This window comes from Gordionus sp. m RMFG-2023, chromosome 5, assembly GCF_954871325.1.
Source record: "Gordionus sp. m RMFG-2023 chromosome 5, tfGorSpeb1-WG-v2, whole genome shotgun sequence".
NCBI lineage: Eukaryota > Metazoa > Nematomorpha > Gordioida > Chordodea > Parachordodidae > Gordionus > Gordionus sp. m RMFG-2023.
Window position 1 is genome coordinate 5,256,579 of NC_088779.1, and position 27,749 is coordinate 5,284,327.

At 28.6% G+C, this 27,749-nt stretch overlaps 1 protein-coding gene and 1 non-coding gene across 2 annotated transcripts; one reads left to right on the forward strand and one right to left on the reverse strand.

Moving 5' to 3' along the window:
- Positions 1-399: 399 nt before the first annotated feature.
- LOC135930598 (U4 spliceosomal RNA) lies at positions 400-538 on the forward strand. The gene has a single exon (XR_010572821.1). It is a non-coding gene; the product is annotated as a U4 spliceosomal RNA (small nuclear RNA).
- A 3,078-nt stretch (positions 539-3,616) lies between these two features.
- Positions 3,617-25,895, reverse strand: LOC135930020 (tyrosine-protein kinase Src42A-like). Its single transcript, XM_065466786.1, has 8 exons — positions 25,423-25,895; positions 11,046-11,167; positions 9,946-10,109; positions 8,794-8,962; positions 7,849-8,010; positions 6,190-6,368; positions 5,037-5,193; positions 3,617-4,253 (listed from the first exon to the last, which is right to left on the reverse strand). Exons 1-8 carry the CDS (start codon positions 25,863-25,865, stop codon positions 4,042-4,044), a joined length of 1,608 nt encoding a protein of 535 aa, XP_065322858.1. The 5' UTR covers positions 25,866-25,895; the 3' UTR covers positions 3,617-4,041.
- Positions 25,896-27,749: the final 1,854 nt, after the last annotated feature.

The window sequence follows — 27,749 nt, forward strand, 5'->3', positions numbered from 1 at the left end:
AATTTTTATTACTACAAAATTCATCAAAAATATACGACGTACTAAATCAATTTTTGCAAAACGTGCAGTTTTAAAATTATATTTACATAAATTTGTTTTTTTTAATAAAAAAAATAAAATAAATATTATTATTTATTTTATTTAAAAAATAAATATATAGATGATAGATGGCGTTAAATAATTTAAGGCATTTATTTAGATATATTATATAATCTTTATCAAATTAGATATCATGTATACTAAATATGGAATGAATTTGTATGGTTAATATATTACCAAGCAAATAAATACGATAATTAGACAATAAAATATAGGTATTCACCATTAATTTCTGTTAGACACTATATTCGAAGTTTAAATATTTGTTCATATATTAAAATTAAAGATGTTGTATAGATTAACTTTGCGCAGTGGCGATACCGTAACCGATGATGTTTTACCGAGGTGCGGTTATTGCTAGTTGAAAACTACTACCAATACCCCGCCACACATTCTTTACTGAATTGTGTAGGCAATTTTTACTCGGCCCTAAAACGGCCCCTCACCAAATAATTAATTTAGAATTATCAAAGGAATAGAAATCTGGATACCACGGCTCGAACGGGTTTCGGGTCCGGCCTAATATTTTTAAATAATTCCGGGTCTGGCAAATTTTTAAATATTTATATCATTTTACATTTTGCTAATTATATTGATATATTTTAAAATTCTTGCAAGAGGCGCTAATATTTTTATTTTTACACCAAATCAACGCGTGTGTCTCATCATTCCCTTCAAACATAAATTTCAATTTAATAACACAACACAGGCAGAAATTAAAAAGGCAAACAAATACAAAAATTTTAGAAACTTCATATTCACTCCAGTAGTGACTTCTACTAACGGGCATTTTTCGCCTTCAACTTTTATGTTTTTAAAAAATCTGGATAATAAAATACGACTTTTCACAAATGAACCCAGAGAATTTCTTTTTATTCGACAAAAAATTCAAATAGAAATTTTTAGACACAATTATGGTTCCTTTTTGGGGACTTAATTATAGAATTTTATTTTTAATTAGGTTTTAACTAAATTTAAAAATATAAATAAATAGATATTACCAAAAAAAAAACTAATTTAGAATTATTAATGCTTTAACTGCATATTAGAGATCTGCATAACATGGCCCATATTTTTTAAAAAATTTCGGGCTGCGTTCCGGTTTTATTTTTTAACCCGAAATTTATTTACATTTTGTCAAATAAATTGCTATATTTTAAAATTCTTGCAAGAAATAAGGTGCTACTATTTTTTTTTATTTGATATTAAATTTTTACACATTTTCAAGCTTTTCGGGACATATATAAAAAAAAATTTTGTTATGGATCGGGCTGGGCAAATTTTTTTATAAAAATTCCAGGCAGGTCTTGAAAAATTTGGCCGGAACCTAGTGATCTTGGTTTTTATCAGTTTTTTTGCAAACTACCCATAATCAAAAATATGATTTTCATCAGCTTTTTTGCAAACTACCCATAATCAAAAATATGATTTTCTTAGGAATGCTTAGGCGTGCATCATTTTTGATCAATTTTTCCCAGTTCTAAAATCTTTTATAGTTAATTATCCGTGATTTTTATGCATAAAAAAATATCCAAATTCCAATTTATTTATATTCTCAGATTAAAATAAAGGTTCTATTTTTCGGAAGTGTCTCTGGAAATTTATTACTATTGAAAAGCTAAATTTTTTTAATCATTTTATTTGTGCAATATTTAAATGAAAAAAGATATTTTGAAATAAATAAAAAATAATTATTAAAAAATAAAAACTAATTAAAGCTTCTGATTCAAAATTCTTAATTTAATTTAGTACACAGCTAGGTATCTGTTATACCCCTGGCAGTCTCGAATTATTTTTAAACAGTTTTCTGTTTAGCCATCATAGCTTCCCTAAACAAAAAAAGAAAGAGGCGAGGCCATTATGATTTACCACATCTTTGTTCCATTTGTACCAAAAAAATTCTATAAATAGCGAGTAATTATTTAATGTACACTTAAAACAAACCAGAATAGGGTGTCATGGTTGAATAGCCTAGGCTAAACAGAAATAAGATTCAAAATTACTATTTTCTAAACAGTTACGAAACAGTTCTAAAGCCTAATCACATCATAGATTAGAGCTTTGCAAATTTAATTTTTCCTGCCAAAGCTAGGCTCAGTTATATTTTTTAAACCCTGCCCGAATTTTATCCAAGTCTGGACCGATTTTTCACGAGGTTTTAAATTTGCAGGGCTCCATCGTGGATGGCAAATAAAATTTTACTAATTAATTAACCGTATATATCATTTTAATAATTTTTATTATCATAATTTAAGAATAATTATGTATGGGGTTGTATAATTTGAAATATAATATCTATTTATATTTTTTTAAAAAAAATTTGTTAAAAATAAATATATTATATAAAACATGATTAGTGTTCATCAAAGCATAAATACACATTTATTGGTAAGGCAGCGTTTGTGATAAAAAAAAATGAATGACACAGACGCGACTCGCTTACCCCAGTTATTAAAGAAAAAAAACATATAAACGTAAAAATTTGGCGAGTAAATTATTGATTAAACATTTTCCCATTTCCTTTTCAGAAAGAATTATTAATATTTTTTGATTATTTTGTTTTGTAAAAAAAATAAAATTAAAAAAGGATAGGTGAATTGCAAACCCTATAAAAAATTATATAAAATATTTAAATGAAATGGGTATAAAAAAAATGGCTTGGGTTATTTTTATTATATTTCTAAATGCAGTAAAACGAGAAGGAAAAAAAAGGATAAAAGTATATCGATCTGGAAGTGGCGTGATTTATCATAACTAGATAAATCGGAGATATATACATCTAATGAATTATTATATTAAAATAATTATAAAAAATATATATAATACAATGGACGATTGCTCGTACCAAAATCAAGAAAAATGGAGTATCAATATGGCCGCAAAATAAATTACACATTTATCTTCACAAATACAAATAATATTTTCTCCGTGGTAGGAGAAAGGGGGGGGGGAGAAGAAAATAAACTTACGTAGGACAAATACTTGTAAAAGAGAAAGAAATTGTTATATATATAACTTTTTTTTTAGTAATAAAAAATTGGCTAAATATAAACAAAAAAGTCAAAAAAAACGATTTTACCAAAACAAATATTACCTAGGCTTCGAAATAGCCAAAAGAGGGCTAACCTTTTTCTGCTATGTTTTTAGAGACATTTCGAAGTAGTTAATATTTGTTCGACTAATACATTATTGAAACGCAGCCTTAAATAATTTCGAATTAAAAATATATTTATTTAGAATATTATTTTTTGATAAGGAGAAGGATGGGGGGAGATTCATTGAAAAAAATAATAATATAATATAAAATATTTGTAATATTTTTTATATAAAAAAACTAATTTTTTTTTATAAAAAAGATTTAAAAAAAAATAAGCTATTTACAGAATAAATTTACACTACATCGAAAAATGGTTTATTTTCAAATAATTTACATTTTGATTTATTAATATATATATTATAATCTTATTATTTTTTTTAATCAAGAGAAAATAAAGTATGATAAATTCTTCACTTATTTATGGCAAGATATTTCAACAGAGGGAACTAACAATGCTAGAATTATATTAAATGCTTCAATAACGATTCTGTTAACAATAAAAAAAACCACCGAATGCGAAATTAATAATTATATATACGCTTTGAAACACGCCATATAAAATACTTAATATATTCGTTTTGAAAAAAAAAACAAACTCCAGCGTCAATCATTTTTATTCATTAGATTGGCTATGATAGGGTCCTTCCATCCTGGCATAATTTTTAGCATTTCTTTCCGTATCACAAAATATTTGCCTTCACCCCCCCCCCCCCCTTATTATTTTGAAAGGAGAAGGAAAAAACAACAATATAATCGAATTGTATAAAGTCTCCACTTTCTATGCGCCCGCGACAAAAAATATCTAATATTTGAAGAGAAAAAAGAAGGAAAAAAAATCCCAAATTTTAATTGGCGATAGACGCCTCTTTGTATTCGGTATCTTCCATGTTGTAGAAATTTTCTAGTTTCCAGTGCAGGGTCTCGAAAGTGGGGCGGTCTTGTTCGTTCTTCTTCCAGCAATCAAGCATGGTGTCGTATAAGAGAGCGGGGCAGTTAGGAGGGCATGGCATGCGGTAACCGTGCTCGACTTGGTGAAGAACTTCGGCGTTACTCATACCTTAATTTTTGTGAAATATTTTATTTAAATTTTCTCAGATAAATGAGCCAAATAGTGGTGATAAAAGGGCCCAATTTTCCCGATTTTAAAATAAAATTTTAGCCAACATAAATCTTAGGCAAGACTTGAGATTTTGTTAATACAAGTCCAATCCTGAAAGAAAGAAAGGCTACTTTGCGCAATATGTTTTAAAGAGTAAGTTTTTTTTTAAAAAATGAGTTTTCATAAAGCATCCCGACTTCTCACGTTTTATGTAAGAAAATTTGAAAGCAATCAGAATTAAAATAAACATTTTCTTTATAAAATTGTTTAAAGAAACAGAAATAACAGGGTCTGTTAATTTTAATTTTAAAAGTGTTTGAGATTGAATGTTTTTTCGTTTCATTTTTTATAAAAATCGTCTGTCTTTTAGGTTTGAATTTATAATTTGCATTCGATAATTTGGTCGATTATTATATGTCTTTAAATAGGATTAGGTAAATTTTATTTGTCTAAATTTAATACGAAAACGTTAATTTAATAAAAAAAATTACATTTTTATTTATCTATATTTTTTTTTTATAATTTTGAATGTCAAGATGTTTCTCTTAAATATTTAATAAAGTAATCAATTAATATTTGTTATCTTAAATTTAAATTCATCTTAACAAATTTCACCATAATTTTATACCACATTTTTATCTTCCATGTGGGTTACCAGTTATTTTCAAAACAAAAAAAAAGGCTAAAAAGTAACAAAACAAAATGGCTCCCCGGAACTTTCCCAAAATCAATATTATTAACCGGAATAAGGAATTTTGCCGTAGGTAACGAGTTCCATGACGAGAATACCGAAAGACCAAACATCAGATTTTATCGTGAATCTATTGTAATTGGCCGCCTCCGGGGCGGTCCATTTTATAGGGAATCTAGCACCAACTCTGGCTTCGTATTCGTTTTCCTTTTTTCAATAAAAAAATATATACAATTATTTTACCATATGATTAAAGTTTTTTCTTTTTTACTTCCACCCTTCGTTAGCTAGAATCTATTTTTGAGGAGCTGTCCAAATAACAACTTAGGATAGTTGCATGATTAACGTTAGCAAAAATTAAAAGCTTTAAATATTAATCAAGCTTCCATTACTTAGAAAATGGGGCCATAAAATATGTTTTGGGCACACCCAACCGACCTGGTACTAATACGATTTCAATACCCGAAAGGAGAACCAAAAGATATTCGTTCTCACCGAATATTATATACAAACTGATCTAGAATGCCCTTTCATTCATTAAAACTGTGATATATACGTAGTGTTGTTAAACGGCTCGATTTGAGCCGATTTAAAAAAAGGCTAACTCAACGTTTTATTCAGAAAAATATTACGCAAACCTAAAGATTTTGCTTATAGATGACCCAAAGGTTTGGACATGTATTAGCGAAATTTCGAGGCTTAGGCAATATCCTTCTGGCTAAAACATTGAGTTCATTTAACAAAACTAGACACACATGGTTATTAGCTGTAGAGGTCATTTTGCAGTATGCAGGGAAATTAAATGACCCGAAGGCGTAAATCTCATTTAGTCTGAGTGCAGACCACAGGATGATGTATACAGCCGAATCCCATGTAGTCCACACATTTGAATGAATTCAAAATTATGAATATTCTGTCTAGTCTTGAATCTAATAAATTATTTAATATTCGTTTTTGTAAGAAATTGAATTTTTTTTTTAAAAAATATTTGAAAATAATTTTAAATGTATTATCGGGCAAATTTTTTAAAATTATTATCCGTATTTGTAAATTTCAAATCGAATCGAATAATTTTTCATATACCTACTCTAACATATCCTGTTTTATTATATGAATAATATAATATCATTTTCAAAGAATATCATTTTCGCATTGTTTTGTAGGAGAATATTATCAATAAAAAGGTAGCCAATAAATATTTACTTTGATCAATCGAGCGAGTCCAAAATCTGCAATCTTTACCTGGTTATTATCCCCGACCAAAATATTTCTAGCCGCTAGGTCCCGATGAATATAATTTTCGGATTCCAAGTAAGCCATGCCGGAGGCTATTTGGGAGCCCATGTCTATGAGCTGGGGTATTTTGAGACTTTGACCTCGGGCTAATTGCGTTATGATATAGGAGGGAAAAAATTAATAATATACTTTAAAAAAAATGAAAGTAAGATATGATTTGAGATATAAAAAAAATTAATAGCTAAATAGATGATCCTAAGTAATAACTAAGTTCCCCGTGGATAAAAATTGACCCTAGGATTGAGCTTTAGACAGTATAATAAATAATTAATATCAGTGACCAATTGAGGATAGTTTCATAAAATTTTTAAAAGATAAACGGAGTTCCTTTGTTTGAAGAACACGTTCGCATTTAAGAATCTTCTTATTTTTATTAATTTGAAAATAGAAAAATATTAATCCGAGTTTTTTTTATGAAGAAAATAAGGGTTATTTTTTTATAATTGGCTTGTTTCATTTATCGCATTTGAATTTCTTTAACCCGGGCCCACTATTTATTTCTGCCCTTTAGTATAGTTTAGTTATTTTGAATAATAATATTTTATGGATTAGCGTAAGCATGGGATGTGGATATTTCATTATCATCATCTGACTGAAATACCAGAATCAGATGAATTAATATTACTATTGGCTCAATATAATAAATAATTTACAGTAACATCCTATTTACAAGGAACTAATTCTATCCTAAGCAAATGTAAAATGTGCTTCAAATTCTAAATTAAAGAGACACTTGATCGTAATTTACTATTATTTTATAGAGTAACTATAAGTATCCGTTAATAATTTATTTTAGATTGTTATATTTCATAGGCTTATGATTATTATAATAGATAAATAAAAGTAAATATAAAATAGTTAATATCCATTTTAGAATTCATTTATTTTTGGTTTGATTATTTAAAAAATTTAAATGACTATTATTTTTAAGTTTTTATCAAGGTTTTTATATTTTAATTGTTGAACACAATTTAAAGTATTATAAATTTATATATTTTATAATTAATTAAATTTTATGATATATATAAAAGTTTTTATATATTAAAAATTAGTTAAAATTTTTTATTTTATTACCTATATTTTACTGTATTTTATTTATATTAAAAGTAAGTATTAAATAAAAAAAAATTTTTTAAAATAATTTATTACGGCTCGTTTTGATCCGCTTTTGAAAAAAGGCTAACTCTATATTTAAGCCAAAAAATAATTGCTTAGAGCCTCGAGATTTTGCTAATAGATGTCTAGACATTGGTACAATCTGAGCAAAATCTTCAGGCTTGTGTGATATTTTTATGGATAAAATACTAAGTTAGCCCTTTTAAAAATGGGTTCAAAATGGAGTCCTTTAACAAAATTTATTCATAAAGTTTTGAAAAAGTAAACGTTTTTTTTTGAAGGTGATAAGATTAGAAATGTTAAACAGTACTATAATTTAAATCAATTTTTTTTAAAAAAAATCTGCCCAAAATTTTTAATCTACAATTTTTTCGCCCATTCCCAGCTAGCAGGCCTCTGATAAATATAGATAATGAGAAATAAGGGAATGGATTTTATTCAATAACTCACGAGTAACTAGGTACTCCGACAGACTCCCGTATTTCATGAGTTCGGTGACGATGTAAATTGGTTCCACCAAGGTGCAAACAGCGTATAGTTGAATGAGTTTAAAGTTCTGCAATTTTTTCATGATAGCGGCCTCGCTCAAAAAATCCTTGGGATCCATTGTGCCTAAAAATAAGTCATTTATTTTATTTTATTGTTAAAAAATCGTTAAATCATGATTATTCTTTATGCCGTGTCCAAAATATTAAAAAATGAATTCAGAAAACTTTCGAAACTTTAATAAAAAAAATAAATAAAACTATTATAATATATTCGATTTCATTAAAATTTTAAAATTTGCGAAAGTTTGTAAACTTGTGGAATTTTTTTTTGGACATAGTCTTAAAGAAATTGTAATTTGAGAATATCAAAAATTAGATGGGGGGGGGAATGGGCATTCTCATTTCTAATAAAAAATTCCTCGTTGGATCAGCAAATAGGGATTTGTCCAGTCCACCCTTTTCTAAGAAAAAAAAGGTGTTGTGAATCGGGAACAATGGTAAGTTTTTTTTTAAAATTATCATACCCAAAAATAAAAGTAAAAATAAAATTAAATATTTTTATTTTACATAAAATATATAGGCGGCTTTTTTGATATTATATGATTCAACATAAAATTGATAAATTTAGATATTTTTTAAAAAATTTTCCAAGACCCGATCCAGTCCGAATTTTTCTAAAAATAATAGGCCCGGCTCAGCCCTAAATTTTTTTAAGAAATAGGTCCAGGCCCGGCCGGGCCAGGTACGGGTCGGGCCAATTTTTTGCAGATCTCTAATATTTATTATCTCTGAAAGAAAAGGCATATTTCGATGGACTGGGACAAAATGTATCCTATTTATAGCCTTTAGTCATATGTATATTTTTTTAAAAAATATTATAATTCCCGATGTAAACTTGGTTACTTACCGGGTTTGAGTGTTTTGATGGCGACGGGCGTAGTGTTATTCCACAATCCTTCCCAGACCTCTCCAAATTGACCCTGACCTCTCTTACGAATAAATTTGAGGGAGGTCCTATCTATTTCCCATTGGTCCACAGTGTTGTGGGACAGGCCTATGGTTCCGGGTTTATCGACCTGTTAAAAAAAACATGTATAACTAGGAATAAATGATTTTCTGGAATTAATTATACAAAGCAAGAAGCATGACAGTTAAGTAAAACGTGTTATAAAAGACGTGGGCGAATAAAAACTAATATTTCAGCCAGGCCTGATATGAGATAGGGTTATATATAAATGAAAACAGGTAACACAACAAACCATCCGTCATTTTAATAAAAATTTGTTGCCCAAACGAAAAAAGAAGTTGTTTTTCCATTAAGAGGGCTTTTAAAACTTAGTTAGGGGGTTATGGCAATGATATAAATTGTAAACAAATCTATGAAAGGGGAGACACCGCAAGGCTAGGTGGTTTTTATTGGTTCTTAATAGTGCGCACAATTTGAGCGTTGCAAACGGAAATAGCGTTTCAAATGGTATCGTGCAAATTGATCAATTTTAACTGGGTAGCCTTTTTTTCAATGCTTCTTTATTCATTCATTTTGCTATCTAAGACTAGTTCTTTAAGAACCCAGGTTTTTCCGCAAGATTGCCGACAAAACTTTGTCACCCAGATATGAATAATAAAAGGGATGCCATTAAAAAATCCCGACTTAGTTGTTTAATCATATGTAAATAAAATTTGATATTAATATAAAATGTTTTTTAAAAAAAGAATTCATCTTTTAAAATGGAATATTTAGAAATTAATAAAATAAAATTGCAGACGATAATATAATTTACAAAAACCAATTCTTCTTTTAATAACTTGGTTAAAATTTTGCATAGACTATATATACTAATGTAAATAAAAAAAGGCAACCTCAATTTGCGATACATTTTTTTATTAAAAAAACACGGCAAAACACAAACGCTCAATTTGTGCGCACTATAAGAGTCAAGAGGCGTAAGTTAATGAGATTCAACACTGCGGAATTTTTACGGCCGCAAAATAAATTATATTTTATAGAAAAACTCAGTAGCGAATTTATAATTAGCATTTTTTGTTTTTCGGGCTAAACCTGAATGCATGGCTTTCTCAACGAGATACATAATCCGTCGGGGTCTCTGGCGTAATGGGAAACTAAGGATTGAAGGTCGCGGAAGGTGATGCGCCTAGCTATGAAAAAGCCTCCCTCGTCCAATTGACGTATTCTGTAATGTTTTACGGTGTCAGCGTCTCTCACTGTTTAACAATTTCAAGAATTAAAAAATAAAATTGATTATACGTAACGAGATACGTGTTATCATAATGAATAAGATAACTAATACCAATAACTAAAGCTTTACCGATATTAAAATGATATGGTTAAAAAATGTGCGTATATTTGAATTGCCACAAGATAAGCAGTAAATTTTTAATGCATAAACCATCTTGGAATGTTAATAAAATTTTAAAATATTTTAAAGAAAAGCATATGCAAATGAAATTAGCCCATTTTTGTAGCTCGGCTCTCTATTTTTGCCGATCCGTTCCAGATCAAATTTCTGATCGGAGAATTCTGACGCCTCCCTTATAATAATTTTACAAGTTTTATGTTATATATCGATATTCCAAGATGTTCATGCATAAAATATTAGCTGCCAATTCTAAAACATACACATTTATAAATAGGTCTTTAATATTGGAGGCACATTCCTATTTTTAACAATAGATCCTGTAATTTATTAGTGCTGGTGCGCACAATATTAAAGTAGAAAATCTGATGATTCTTATAGGTAACATGTTTACCGACGGGTGGAGAAGTGTTGGGCGCAACCTGTTTAAGAGTCATTCCGGGTCTAATCGATCACGATTCTCAGGTCACCTTGAGAATTTTGGTGAGATTTTGCATATACAAACTAAGGTACACGTGATTAAAAGTAGTTTTAAAAATTCTAGCATCCTACCTCTTATATTTTTTTTTAGAGATATCGAAAGTCAAAGGTATAAAAAATATAAGTTTAATGATTGTCATTCATTTAAAGATTAAATTATAAATTTTCAATATCAAAATTAAGTGTACACATTCTATTTCTTTATTCAAAGCGGCAGTCTAGTTAACTTCTTCTAAGTTTATAAAGTCATTGAAAAAAAAATTATAAGTTGGATATATAAGTAATGATATATGAAATTTCTAACCAGATAAGGAAAAGTCATTCCTCCGACTTTCACTGTCCCGTATCAGGAAAGAGCCGTGTTCATTTTCGGGTGACAAAAGCTTTTTTTCGGCATCTATCCTCCGAATTTTACCGAAATACCATCTGATTTTAAAAATAAATTAAACGTAGCGATATAATATGACCATAAGGATCGTAAATCTAAAAAAAACCTTTTAAGATACTATTTTATAAATAAAATAAATTAAACGATACAAAATAAAGAATACCTTTAAATACCTCTAAAAAAATATATGAACCAAATTATGAATCAGAAAAAAAATGTATGAGAAAAATCCCCCACCCAAAATAGGCATATACCATAATTATTTATAAAAATAATTAAGCACCTTAGATCCAAAAGTCATATTCCGTATTACATCATAAAATCACCCCATTGAGATGTGACATGATTTTTATTATCTATTTTACGAAGCTAAAGGAAATCGATTTAAACCTACGAATCCCCTTCTTCTCTCACACTAAAATGAGTAATTAATAAGATCCTCGGCTGACGAGTGTCGGGCAAAGGGGGATCAAAAACTTATTCTAAGAAAAATGATATATACCAGTAAAACTTTTGCACCTCTCATTCGTGAATTTTCGCTAATAATGAGCGGAAATCTCAAAGTCCGAGCATCAATTTAGAAAAAAAATCCTAAATGGTATTAGAAAATCATCCCGCCCCGAAGCAAACCCTTTGAGCCTGGAGACGTGGGCCTATTTTTTTTTCAAGCGATTTAACAGCTGATTGATTTTATAATTAAATCTTTTAAATGAAATAAATTTTTCTTTTTCTTTTTTAATATATTATAATTTTTAATCATAATCTTGATATAAAAATCTAAGAATTATTAATATTCACGAATAATATATTCTATAAAAATCAATCGATTGTTAAAATCGCGTGGCATCACGTCCAGCTCCAGAGATCATTATTTATTTATATATTCTTTAAATTGTCAACAAAAATTTATCCCATTAAAAGATGCCATATCGATTAGCTGTTATAAATAGCGCCCATCGTAAATACATTTTATTTTTCCCTTCCCAAATACGATAATTTATTAATAAAAAAAATTGATCCCAATAAAAAATTTCACAAATTCATCAGCTGTGATAAATCCTGCAAAATCCCCAAATCCAATAAAGTTAAACCTTGGGCGATTTTTAATATGCTAACCGTCAACTAGTGCCGTTAAAAGACTAGATTTTCGAGATTTTAGCCAAAATAATATTACGCGAGTCTTGATATTGCGTTAATAGATGTCCAAACCTTTACGTCTACTACGAGCAATCTCCAGGCTTTACGCAATATTTTATTGCTAAAATTTTGGGCTATCCGTTTTCAAAAATTGTGCCGCTTAATTCCTCATTAATAGTTAGCGTGAATACGCGGCGAATTATACAAAATCTGTATTTCTGTATTCTCAAACACGAATTTGCGCCAACTGTGAATGAGGGGTCACCCTGCATGACAGTTACCACGAATTTTTCCGCTAACTGTGAAAGGAGGGTAACAACAATACCACCAACACCTCTCCAAATACTCTCTATTTTATCTTGAATTTTGTTGATTCCTTAAATTTAGGTAATCTTTTCTATAAATTTTTAAAAAAAAATTTTTATCTTTCAAAAATATAAAAAATACAACTTAAAAAAAACATTTATTTTGATCCAATGTGAACCAATTTTGGTGTTTTTTTTTTCGCGACAAAATAATTACAGATAATAAAAAAATATTTTTTTTGTACCTCTTAAAATTTACATAATTAACAAAAAGAATATATATATAAGAGGCAATTTAAATAAAAGGCAATTAACATTTTGATCCCAATATTTATTTATTTTTAAAAAAATTTTTTTAAAGAAAGAAAGAAAGATGCAAAATATATCACATATTTAATAAAACCGGCTAAATATTGCGGATAGTGACGGCTAAACCGTATCACGAGTTGCCGACTTCATGTAGATCGATTTGAAAATCGAACCAACTCGGTCCCATTCAGCTCAGATTTTAAAAAATCCATATGCATGCAACTAATTCGTGTTGTTAAAACGGACTCGCTTTTTAAAAACGACTAACTCAATATTTGAGCCAGAAAATATTGCACAAGCCTCCCTTTGTGCCATCTATGACCAAAATCTTCAGGCTGGCGCAATGTTTTTCGGGAGAAAACATTGAGTTAGCCATTTTTAAAAAATCGTCTGAAAGATCAGAAAAATATCCTTTTAGATTCAATAAAATTATACCCCCCCTCTAGATCTTTTTGAACTCAAAGTATACCCTTTAGCAACGATAATCAAAAGAAGTAAAAATCTATGCAGCCCTAAATTCCAGGGATGCATTACAGAATCAAAAGTACTTCTCATACTTCCAACAATAGCTAATTAATAATCAAGCAAAATAATGTACTTGGAAAAATGTTTGGATGTTAGAAATTTTTATATATTTTTGAATTTATGATTATCTTTCAAGATATAAAGTCACGCCTAGAAGTAAACCTCGCGATCTCATAATCGAGGCGCTTGAATACAGTTCCATTATCAAGATCTAAGTTTACTAAGAGAATAAAGCGTAAATGAGAAATAATGTACAATAGAATTATGGTATTGCTAAATGCTCCAAACGAAAACGTAAAGAAATTATTTTTTTTTAAATACCCGGGTCGGGCCGTATATTTTAAATCGCCATTATTAGCTATAAAAATTAAAAAATAAATTTTAAAAAAATCCGGGTTGGGCCGTGTAAATGATACCGCTGCAGGTCTTTGATATATCCCTCTCTCACCCCACCCCTCCCCTAACATAGAACAAGATAATACAGTTCGTGAACCATCTTTGGAATGAGATTAAAGGCGGGTTACTGCTTCTTTTGTGCAAATATTAATCCTAAAAAGTTTAACATTATTGAACAGATGTTGCCTTGGTAAGGGTTATTTTTTATTTTATTTTTTTGATAAATATGGCCTAGAGAGATGCTAATGAGTAGAAATTGACTCTTAAATTATTATATTGAGGCCAGTCTATCAGAGACCTTGATGGGCCGGGTGGGCCTAATATCATATTTTCAGTGGGCCTGAGTTAATGAATTTTTTTAATGGACTTAGGCTGGGCCTAAAATTATTAAATTTAAATTTAGCTTATATGAAATAGTTGCTAACTTAAAGAAATATTGCCATTTTTTCTTCTATAATAATATTTATTTTTATTTAAATTCAATTTTTGGATATGGGTTTGGGCCATGCTTGGGAAATTTTTTTTGAAACTTACTATGGGCTTGGGAATTTTTTTTTAAATATTAGATATGAGGCGAGCCGGGCCTATAAATATGTTCTATTGCGGGCCTGGGTCGGGCTTGGTCAAAAAATTAAGGCCCAAGAAACAAGAAGGCCTCTGCCGCCTATATTCCCGGCCCTTAATGGGTTAAGTCATTATATTAACAATCGGGTTGGGGGTTTTTGAAAAAGTATGAGATCAAAAAATTTATAAATCAAAATAAACATTTTTTTTCGAGATTGAAAATCGAAAATACACTTTCATATTTAAATTTTTTTTATTTAAAAAGATTATCTTCAAACAACCCTCCACTCCACCCCACTTTTTTATATAAATTTTTTTTTATTTTGATCAAGGCTATATAAATTTGTAATTAAATTAATATAATATATTTAATTTAATATGTTTATAAAAAAATTCCATTTTTTTTAAAAAAAATAGTGTTTTTATTTTGAAGGGTATTTGAGATTGAGTATGAGAAGATATGAATGATGGCTGAGGAATGGGGAATAATATTCATTTTGTTAAAATAAACATATTGTGTATACGTGCAAAATTAATGTAGTTAATTTATTTAATTTTAATTATATTACTCCCCCCTGCTTTCATTCCTTTGTTCCAGAAGAATTCGTGACAGGGACCTCTAACAGGGGGGGGGGTTACAATATAATAGCGTCATTGATATCTGCGAGGGTAGCCTGATGGTCAACATATATATTAGTTTGTAACTATTTAAAAATCTAACCAATCATAGCATCATTGGTGTTCTGCTCAAATGAAGGTAAATCAAAAAAATTTCAAAACAATTCATACATCTTAGCAAGGTTTACTTGTATACCCAAGGCGAATCATAGGTAATGTTAAAAAGAGTGTGAATATAACTCAATTTCCGTTTTCCTGCTATCCCCCCCCCTTTACAATTCCGTATTTATTAAATTTTAAAATATTTATGGTAAGAAATCACACATTTCGAACATATTTTCGAACGCAAATATTATTATTATATAATAAGATTAATTAGTAATTAAATATTATACGAGGGCGACCTTCCTCCAGTTACTTTTTTTTTCTTTAAAATGTTTATTTTTTTTCCCCGTGCGATGTTTGTATGATTTGTGTGCGTGGCAAATAATAAAATGTTTTAAAAAATAAAATGGTTGTCGATCAAATCAAATCGGAAGGAAATTATTGGGAATTAGAGCCGTTAACCGTTAATTTAACGCGCTACAACTAACGCTACACGGCAGCGTAGCGCGTTTATCATCCACTTAAATATTTTTTTAAAAAAAATTTAAATATTATTTTTACGTTATATAATTTAAGTCCATAAAATTAGACCAGCCAAAGGGCAAAATGATTTTCAGGAACATTTTTAAAATTCAAACATGTATAAAAAAAAAGAATTATTGATATATAAAATAAATGACTAAAAAATGAAAAATATTATTTTATCGCAATTTTTGATAAATAAAATTATTTATATACATCCCCAAGTTTTAGAGCGGCGATCAGAAAATCTTTTTATGTAAGAAAAATTATCGAAAATATGCGGCATGAGGATTTATTAGAAAATATATCTTTGTTGGTGGTATTAGATTTCGTTAATAAATGCCCAAACTTTTGTGCAAAATCTCCAGACTTGCCTAATAATTTTTTTGGCCATAAAATTTTAAGTTAGCAGTTTTTAAAAATCGAGCTGTTTATAACAACACTAAGTTAAAGTTGCTATTAGCCTATTTTGCTGCTCTTTGGAACTAGTTAGGTTCAGAACATAAATAACGCTCTTATTTAGCCTTTATTATGAACTCCCAACATTCCTGCTATTGTGCAGATTTAAGAGGCTCTTTTATTTCTTGAATTCTTACCATCACGGTCTGTGGGTAAGATATTGGAGTCAGCACTCTTCTAATTATTACAGCAAAATTATGGAGAGAATTTTCCATCTCTCTCAAATTTTAGGTAAGAACATTCTAAATTTAAAACTGTAAGTGCAATCATTTTATTAAGGATTTAATAAATATTTTTCAAAACCGTGTCCTAGGTCGACTTATTATAAATAACCAAAAAAAATTTAAAAAAACGAAAAAAAGAGAAAATAATTCGAAAATAAAGAATGCCACCAAATTTAAAACAAGCCAAAATAAGGTATCCTGGTTCAAAAGCTTTCTAGCCTACACTGAAGAGCAATTTAGTATAAAAATTAAGTTGACACAGCATAAGGCCTAAGCGCTGAAGAATAATAAAAAAATTTGGTATTATCTTTGAAAATAATATTCATTTTTTTTATTTAAAAATTTAAATAATCGCATCTGCGCAATGCACCCAAATAGGGAATTCATACAAATCAGATGATTCCTTCTAAAAAGAAATGGCGAGCAAGGCGTGTGGATCGATAGTTGTCTATGTTCCGAAATTATAAAAATGAGGCCAAACGGTGGACGCCACATGGCTCGGCGTCCGTTTACATTAGAGAAAACATTTTTTGGCGGCAACAGGCCGAAATTTACTCTCTCCCCCTCCCTACTTTATAGGGAGCTCACCTCATCGTCCTGAAGGATATATATAGGCAAATTTCTCCCGCCCCTTCCCTGTTCGCCCAGGACACTGAAGACATGTCAGCCTGAAGGCTAACTCAGCTTGTTTAGAGGCTGCGGAAAATCCGATAATGAGGCGGCAATTTAATTTATATAAATGAATTTTTCCAAATAACTTGAAAATGATTTGATAGTTTTAGTTAGGCTTAAAAGCTACCTTCTGGTCGTTTTTTAGCCTGCTAAAATATAAAAAAAAACCTAATTATTTAATAACTTTTCAGGGTCTGCCTCAGGTTGATGGCCTATAAATTATTTCATATAACTTGAGCACCAAAAAAACTACAATAATCGAGCATAGTTAGCCAGCAAATAAATATTTGACGTTTCTTTTTAAAAAAAATGGCTCAATCGGTTTTGAATTTGTGACGAATAACATAAATCTGAGGCTAAATTTATAGTAAACACATGTTCAAGCGTTGCGTTATTTAACGCTATTGACATTAGAGATCTGCAAAGTTAGGCCCTGCTCGTATCAGGCCCGAACGGGCTGGGCTCGGGACTATTTCTATTTAAAATAATTGGTTTCGGGCCGGGCCGAATATTTTTAAAAAAAATCAGGCCGGATCGGTTCGGACTTTGGAATTTTTTTTAAATATATCGAAATTTATCAATTTTATATTGAATTTTTTATGTAAAAAAATTTTGATTTTATTTATTGAAACTAAACGCCATATAACATATGTCTTTTACTTTTAATAATTATAAAAATTAATTTCTATATTTAAATCAATTCGGGCCGGGCCGGTAAATTTTTTTAAATTAAGCCCGATGCAGATCACTAATTGACATCACAGCTGATTCTTTATAGCGTTGAAATTTTTTGAAATACGCAACATATGTTTTAAATTTTTATCATAGCGTCATCATAACCATTTATAAATTATGCCTTATTTATTGGCTTGATTTTGTGAATAACGCACCGCTTGAACATAACGCGTTTACTATAGACAAGATTAGGCTAACTTCCTCGCAGTCAACCGAAAAAAAGTGCGAATATTTGCTAAGACACTCACGTCTGTTAATATTGTTTACACTAGGTAATTATAATAGCTAGGGAAGGTATAGGCTAGGATGCAACAAAAAAATAAGAAAATATGAAGTGTGGGATAGTGGGAGTGGGAAAAGGCGAAATTTAGCTATAATATATATTACATTCTAGATACTGGAACAATCATAATTAAGATGCATTTTTCTAAAAAAATTTATATGTAGATATTTTTTTTTCCTTTTATTTTCTTTCATTCAATTTCTTCTCTTTCTCTCGAATTTCGCTCGATAGGTTATAATAATAATAATAATAATATAATACAATATATAAATAAAATATAAAAATATATAAACTATATTTATTTTTTATGTATTAATACAAAATCACAACAATATACAACCACACGTTTTAAGTATAAATACAAAAATCTATACTTAATAACATACACATTACATTACAAAACATGAAACAATAAATATATAATAGTATATATATTTTAAATTTTCTTTATAAAATAAACACTTTTCCATGTTAATTCGAGTGTTATAATTTTTTTTATTATTTAATGATAAAATAGGAATTGTTTCAATTTACCCCGGGCCAAGATATAATAATAATTTTTTTGTGTTAAGTGATTTGTATTGATTTAAAAAAAAAATATATATATAATAATATGATATAAATTATAAAATATAAAGTAAATGATTAATGAATAGTTAACTTAATTAGATAAACGGTAACAGGTATAAGAGTTATTTATAATTAATATGTGACAATGTTGGAAGCGGATAGCCATTTCATAAAATAGGTGTATTTCACACGCTACTATTATTTTCGCGTTTCACTCCTCACGCTTTTTATATATAAATGTGATTATATTAGATTTGGTTGTAGCCTTATGTGAATATATATATTGAAGCTAGGACAAAATGTACATTTAAAAAAAAACACTGTCTAATAATTTTGTGATGGTAGCACGAGGGGTGGGAGGTATTTTTAAAAGGTCAGCCGCAGTAATCTATTGACTCCCTAATTAGAGAAGCAAGTGTTACATTATTCCTTAAAAAAATTATTCGATGGCTAATCCTATATATATATATTGTTTGCTAGTTCATCTTAGAATAACTGAATTGGATGCACCTAATGTCTGACCAATGAGCGGTAGGGCCCTTTAGCGCGGGGAGTAAGAAACAATTGCACCAATTAAACCTTAGGGAGGTCGGCTTTAAAGGAGGAGGGGGGTCTAAAGGACTAAGGTAAGCGGATAATGCCAAGGATATGGAGAAATGCTTTGACAGAATCAAAAAAGCAATCATTTAACATCAAATACGAGATTTTTTATTCTACAAATTAAAATTACTATTTTGAAAAAACTCACTTAATGATGTTAGCTACCATCGGTTGCTCCTTGGCAGATTGAGCAGTTAGTTTTAGTAACGTAAATATTGGTGGTTGGGGAGGGAGGGGTGATTTCAGGCCAGGAAGCCCCTTGATCTAAAAATGTTTATTAGTGGCGTCAATAGCCTTCACATTCTCAGGGGGCCCATCCTGTTATGATACTTTATTTATTTATTTGGGATTGCTCGTGTACCGCCATTTTCAAGTGATAATACTGCTCTTTGTAGAATATTCATTCAGATTGATTTTTTTTTGCAATAGTGTGAAGGCAGAATTGTAGCAAAAATTAGATTTTAAAAAAAAAGAAAAGAGTAAAATTATTTCAAAAGTTCAACATTGAAATCTAACGTTCTTCCTGAATAATAATTGGGTGATCGCGCCATTTTTACCCTATTCTAAGCAAGTATAAACTGATGTTTTCGCCGAATAATTATCACCAAAATCTCGGGGGTTTTCTCTGAAAAGATAGTGGAGAAAGCGTAGGGGGAGATCAACAAGCTTCTCAAGCCTTAGCTGGGGTTTTTTTTAGCAAGCAAGGGCCTGTAGATCGTGAATTAGCTAATTATTCAACTATACTCCAAATATTCAATGCTTTAAGAGAATCGAAGAAGAAAAAACTTTTGAAACTTTACAGTCGATTTAGCAGATCTTAAATTATGATTTTAATCAAAATATTAAGTAAGCCTCGAGATTTCGCTAATGGATGCCCAAACCTTATGGTGTCTATGAGTAAAAAAAATTAACTCCAGGCTTGCGTAATATTCTTTGGGTAAAATCTTGGGTTAGATCGAGCCGTTTAACAACACCACGCAGTTAAAAAAAAGAATGAGAAAAAAAAATGAATATTTATTAAAAAATAAAATATAATAAATAAATAATGTTTTAAAGTTAAAGAACTAATAAAAGTTTTAATTTTTATTTTTTTTTCCACAAAGAATATTATTAAAATTTCAATTCATTCGAAGAATTTATAAAATATTTGATTTTTTTAAAAGAAGAGAATTAATTTTAATAAAAAAAAAATTATTTACCATAATTATAAGGTATATTTTATTTTTTCAATTTTAATAAGAAACACCTATATTTTTTTTTATGAATGCCTTGCGACAATGACAATAATTAATCCGATGAGAATGTAAATTGTTTTAATTTCTTTTCTTTTTTTAGGCGCGACAAGGTATTCGTTAATAAAGAAGAAAAAAAAATTCGATATTGGTGGTAATAAATTTAAAATTTCCCCGTATCGTGGGGATCATAAAATAATTTTTAAAACACGTTAAAAACGGCGGTGCGGGGAAAAAGGTTACGATCGAGACACTGGAAATCAAAACCAAAAAGCGGGATGGGATTGTAAACGCAATATGATCCAGTATAAACCGGACCGTTCAAAAACAGTTCGATTTCTGCAATAACGTTTCCGCCACAGCCCTCCTTATTTTATTTGGGTATTTGGCTTAAAACTATTTGTGGAATTCTTTTTTTTTAAATAAAATTTTAGACTCAAAAAAAGAAATCCCAGCCATCGACCATCTCGAATCGAATCCGAAAACATTCAAAAAGTATCGGTCGTTTCTTCTTTTTTAAAAAAAAAACGCTAAAGATGGGGGAAAATTTTGGGAAACGAGTTCAGTGTTCGAATTACGCGTAATCGCATTATAACTTTACACACGGAGCAGTTTTTGGTTTTAATACCACACACTAACAAAAAATTTTTAATAGGTAATTATAATAATAAAACAAAAAGGCATAAACTTAACACCATAAATCTATAATCTTTCACTACTTAAAATAAACAGGAGATTAAAGAAAGGAAAGGGAGCGAAAAATTAAAATCGATAATTATCGTATTTTATTGTGATTTTATTTTTATAAATATTATATTGTTTTTTTTATTAATCTAGCTAAAAATTAATCTCACGAAAAATTATAAAAAGGGGGACAAAACAGGGAAGAAAAAAAGGAATAGAAGGAAAAGGGGAAAATGAAAAGTGAAATTAAAAAATAAAAATAAAGAAAATATTTGTTATTTGGGACGATTAACGAATTTTTATATACAACCCTTGTAAAACATTTACTCATTTAAAAGAAATAACTAGTGTTGTTACTAAAAACGGCTAACTCTATATTTCACCAAATATTACGCAAGCCTGAAGATATTGCTCATAAGAGGAACACAGGTCTAGACATATATTATCGAAATCTTGAGACTTAGGCAATATTTTTCTGGCTCGTTTTAAAAAATCGGCTCAAAATGAGCCGTTTAACACGAGAAATACCCACGTATCGTGTATACATCCGCCGCGAATTCGGGCTAATTATGAATGAGGGATAATAAGGAACTTAGACAGATTAATTGTAGGTATAGTTAGGTGAATAAGATTATAGGAAAGTTGGACTTAATTTACAGACGCGTGCCAAAAAAAATTCGCTAGGTCTTGAGACGATATTTAATTTATTTCCGCTTTCGTTAAAGTTGAACTAGATTTTTTTTTTCAAAAAATTATCTGAGATGATTTTTTTTGGAGATATAAGTAGATTAAACCGTTTTCTTGCAGGCTACAACGGCTAAAAAAAAATCATAGAAGCAATCATATTCTTAGGGGAAAGGTGAAAATTTTGATTGTACATATTTGAATGCGTTTTAAACTGAAGAAACCCCACTCCCACATTTAATAGTGCGCTAGCATTCTCGATAAAATGTCGCAAAGGCAATATTAAAAATTATAAAAACATGAAAATACAGTCGTTTAATCTGGGCTCTTGTTAATTTGGAAAGCTAACATTTCCCCAATCTAGATCATAAAATTTTTTTGGATCTTCCCAAGCAACATCATCCCAAAGTTCGAAATGCTCTTCAAAATAAAAAAAAATAGCAAAAAATCTTTTATTGATGTTTTTGATGCATAAAAAAAATCCTCAAAAATTTTGGGGCAAATGAAATAGGCCTAGAGTGGGCCTACTTACTAATATCACATTTTTATAGCAGGCCTGGGTTAATAAAAAAAAATTATTAATGGGTTTATACCCAATTTTTTTATTTAAAATTTAGCTTTTTTTAAAACAGTTGCTAACATTCTTATTCTATAATAATAAATTTCAGTATTTGCAAAACAAAATGATTGCCTAAAATACACTCAAAATATTATTTATTTTCATATGAACACACATTAAATTAAATTTTTGGATATGGGCTTGAGCATATCATTTTGAAACTTTTTTTTATGGAGCTTGGGATATATTTTTTAAAGAAATATTAAACATGGGCCGGGGCTGAGCTTGCATCTAAAAAATTTTCATTGCAAAATGGGACTGGCCAAGATCTCTGGTCAATTGAGGCTAAAATATTTGAACCTGAAATTTTAATGATAACAGTTAACTCAAGTTTTTTGCCAAAAGTAGATTACTCAAGCCTACAGGTCCGATTCTATGCTTATTTGATGAGGGGAGGAACAAAAAATTTTTTTTCAAAATTCTTTTGGTTACTGAATTATTTTAAATATTAAGAACGTAATTGAAGAGAAATGACTGTTGTTCAAACCATAATCTGTTTTAAAAAAAACTATATATTCAAATTTGCTGAAATACCTAATAGCGCCAACGCGCCTCACACTGTAATGAGGAAAGAGAAAATGTAAACGTAGTTAATTTAGTTGATGAAGGTGAGAATGATCAAGGTGCCGAGATTCAGAATAAAGTAAAATGAGCCTGAGCCCCCAAAAACAAAAATGGATAGGTTAGATTTTCAAGTTACTCATATGGCAAATATTTTCACAACTGGTTTGAATCAGGTATCACCAAATAGGCCAACATCTAGTGTTATTAAAAAACCCGGTTCGGGTCAATTTTTAAAAAGGGCCCTATCAAAATAATAACCCAAATAATATTATGTATGATTGAATTTGCTCATAGATGGCAGAAAGGTTTGGATATCTATTTACCGATAAAGCTTACATAATATTATTTTGGCTAAAATTTAAATCGGGGTTTTTAACATACCAACATCACTCAAAAAGACTATTATTAATAATGGAAGAAGATTTTCTTTAAAGTTTTATAAATACCTATATATAGGTTGAATAATTAATTGAAGCTGAAATAATATGGTTATAATTATATATGACAAAACAATTTTAAAGTATTTTTGTCTTCCTTGTAAGATCTATAACCTTAAACAATGTTTTTACCAACCATAATATAAATTGTAATATAGCTATAAATATTTTATAAATTACATTTATAATTGAATTCCTAACAAGTGTTATACAAGCACGATTAAACTATATCAATATTATATATAAAATCTTTGTAAAATAATTAAATCAACTTATTTCTTTCCAGCTTTAAGTCAATTCTTATCTTTCATCTAATTTTATGAACATATTTGATCATAGCATATTTTTATATGTGGTATTTTTCAAATAATCAAATATTCCAATTTTGTGTTCAAATAACTTAAATATTTCTTCTATGGTGTAGAAATTTTTTTTCTTAACTGCCCTATCTCCCCAAAATTTTTGTCTGCCCCCCTAAATGGGTAAAGCTAGAATTGGGCCTGCAAGTTTATTTATTTTACCCACAGATGGTAGAAAGGATTGGACTTCTATCGGCGATTCGAGGCTTAGATAATAATATTTCCTTTTCAGAAATCGGCTAAATAGAGCTATTTAACAACATTACATTCACCCCATAAACATTACAAATATTTTAAATGAGATTACCAACTTTTGGGAAATTTAAAAAAAACTAAACTTCATCATTCATGAAAGTTAGATTTTTTTTCTATAGAAATTATTTATATTTTTAGACATTGATACAGAGATAGATGGTAAATAAAAATCAATATAAATAATATTGGATCGGTTTTTTAGTAATATCAGATTGGTGAAAAATGTGAATGGGCACAGCCCTACTATAAAAGTGTGGATTTTTTTTAATGGTATGCATTTTGGTTACCAAGCCAGCCCTACAATTAATAAGAAACCTGTAAATGTGCAATCTTTGTTAACCATAAATCTACTTAAAAGTTGCATGGAAAAACATTTTATATGGGCCAGATAATATGTGGGCAGTTAATTGGACTCATGTTGTTAAATAGCCAAACATTTCTGCAACCTAAGAGATCTCCAGACTTAACAATGTTTTTGAAACTGAAGTTTGCAGTTTTAATGGAAAATAACCCACCAATGTAAAGAGTAATCAATGACACCTATTTAAGCTTAAAACACTTATGAATCAAATAATAAAAATAAATAATGATGTCTGATTTTTAGATATTTTATTTTTGTAAAAAAAATTTTTAAGGATTCTTTTTATTTATCAATGATAAAAATGTTTGGTATATTTTTTATAACAATTAATTTTGTTAGATTTGATAAGGTTAAAAAAGCAAATATTACAAAAATATATTTAATCACTTATACTTAAAAAAAAGTCAACGAGAATTGTATATATAATAAAACATTTTTTGAGATGTACAAGTAGGGATGTTTAGTTATTCAAGCTGGGTGGCCTGATAAGATTAGAGGATTTAGTTGAAAAAACAAAAAATAATGTTAATTCAAACATTTGAATAATGAACTTCAGTATTTGAGTCAATTCAAATAAAGATTTTTTTTGTTTAAATTCTCTAAAATGTATTTGGCTGGACCTGGCAAATTAACTATACTATGTAGCAATCATAATCAATCAAGATAACTTTAAATATATTGATATGTAATAAAATCAATATAAAAATAAAATATTTAAATTTTGTTTGCAGAAGGTGTATGACCAAGATCACAAGGGTGTAATGAAATTAGCTTATAAAGCAAACCAAAAAATCAATAAAATAAATTATATTGGAAAAATCTTGTCTTAACAATGTAATTCAAATTATTAAATTAAGAGATGAAATAAATATAGAAAGATATATAATTTTATGTTCTATAAATATAGAATATATTTAGTTTATAAACTTTTAATTTTCATAGCTGAAGGCAGGATTATATAGTTTATGTCATTGTGTTTTGAAAGAATTAACATGTTATGCATATATATTTTTTTAATAAGGAAATACATCAAAATTTATAACATAAAATATTAAATAATTCAAAATCACTTACGGTTCAGCCTCAATGCTCTTAAACTTGGCAACATAATTAGATGGAATATATCCTTCCTTTTTAGTCTGCTTAGATCGGGCAAACCACCAATCTCCTTGAGTATCATTGATTATTTCAAGTAGTTCACCTTTTTTAAAGCTCAAATCTTCTGTGGTCCTAGCTTCATAATCATAAAGTGCAATAAATATTTTAATTTCGCGTAAATTAGGTGTTGTTCTATTTAGGCTATCATTTTGAGATTGTGGCACACTAGTAATATTGCTCCTATAGGAAGGGGTTATATTAGATGTGATGGATAATTGAATGGGAGAATGAGGCTGATTTGTCGAACGTAAATTTATGGATAAATTAGGCAAGGGCTCAAGTTTTTCAACAAATGGCCGGGAATTTTTGTTAATTTTTTCTATTTTGTCATTATGTTGTAGACAACAAAGATTTCCCATAATTATCAAAAAAAAAACTAAAAAAATAACTTTTAATAACTCCACATGTTATAAAATAAGTGTCAGGGAGGAAAATATAAAATGAATTATCATGATTAATACTATCATAAAAATAAATATTAATCTAATTTTGTAACATAAAATGCAAAATATTTTAAAATTATTAATTATTATAACACATTCTTAGATTATTTGCTAAACTCAGAATCAGAATTAAGTAGTACAAACATGTGGGATAATAAATAATTTCGTATAAGGATAAATCTTAATCGGTAGGTTCATGGGAAGAAGGCTCAAACTCCTTGAATATTTTAAAGAGCCATTTAAAAAAAATTTCAAAATTTGTCGTTATTTTAAATAGTATATTTTTTCTAACCGTACAAAATTATTAAAATTATAAGAACGTCACTAATCGATACCGATTATACCAATGTATTCTTCATAAAATAAAATATTAATACTATATTTATTTTTATAACAACGTTTATATATTATTTTCTTTTAATCTCAACCATTTCCTTGATTTCCTATTTTATTTGTGCCCCCCCCCCTTATTTTCTTATAATTTGTGCATTTATTTAATTTAACAGTAGTTAGCAATAAATTAAATGATTCAGGGGATGGGATAAATGATTTAAATTGAACACTTGCCATTTGGATGAACCTAAATTATTAGGCCCTATAAACACTTATTTTTATCACCCAATATTTTAACAAAAATTATCATTAAGTAAAGAAATTTGAAATTTATTCCAGGATAAAATAATTCTCTCCAATCTAGACCAATTTGCTTCTACGACCAAAGATGAAATTTATGTCCTTGGATTACTAATAGATAGCTCTACCAATATAGCCTTCCTAGAAAGGGAATCTCAATAAACTTACATTTATGCAATATCTCAATTCTAACTTTCACATTAGGCCTTATATATAAACTTTCTAAATATTTTTCAAAATTCATTACGGCTTCAGTTCATCAGGCAGGGGCTCTCCAATTTTCAGGAATTTTCCGATATTACAAATTTGAAATCAAATTCATATTGGATGATATTTTTAATCCAAAATTTTATCAGATTTACAAATTACTCTTCCTACCTATCAATCGCATTACTCATATCATCTTCTACTAAGTCAAAAACTAATTTTTAAACTAACTGATGATTAATTACAATCTTGCATTATCAAGCTAGTCAAAAAATATAACAAATGGAACAAATTATGCCTCAACCAGTTCACAGAAGGATTGAGATGCAGGTATCATCATATGTAAACGATCTAAATTTTTTTTAAAATAGCAGACATATTTAATTTAATTATAGAAATTTTAAAAACTATAATTTTAAATAAATAAATATGATATAAGTTAAAACGACTAAATTTTTCAGGTTATTACTTCAGATCTGCACAATATTTTAATTAAAATATTTAAATAATATATAATTTTTATGTAATCCAATTATCATATACCTATAAACTTATGTTCATTTCCAGTTTTTTCATAACATCATTCCTAGAAGAGTTGTTACTTTTTTTGCTACATTCTAGGCTAATTTTTATAAAAAAAAATTTTAATACATAGAAATCAACATTTATAAATTATAGTTAGTTTTAAATCATTTATGCAATAAATTATTTGTGATAATATTCATTTTTTAATGTTGCATTTTAATGATAAATTAATATACTATAATCCTTAAGTCGAAAGTATAAGTTTCGCCTTAGTAAATAATCTCTCAAAACCAGCATTTCAGGGCAAGGCTGTATATAATTTTATATACATATCTTTAATATAAGAAAAATTATCAAAAATACTCATTTGATTTTTAGATTTAAAAAAGTCTCTAGGAAATTTTCTATTATATTAGTATCCTTTATTTCAAAAAA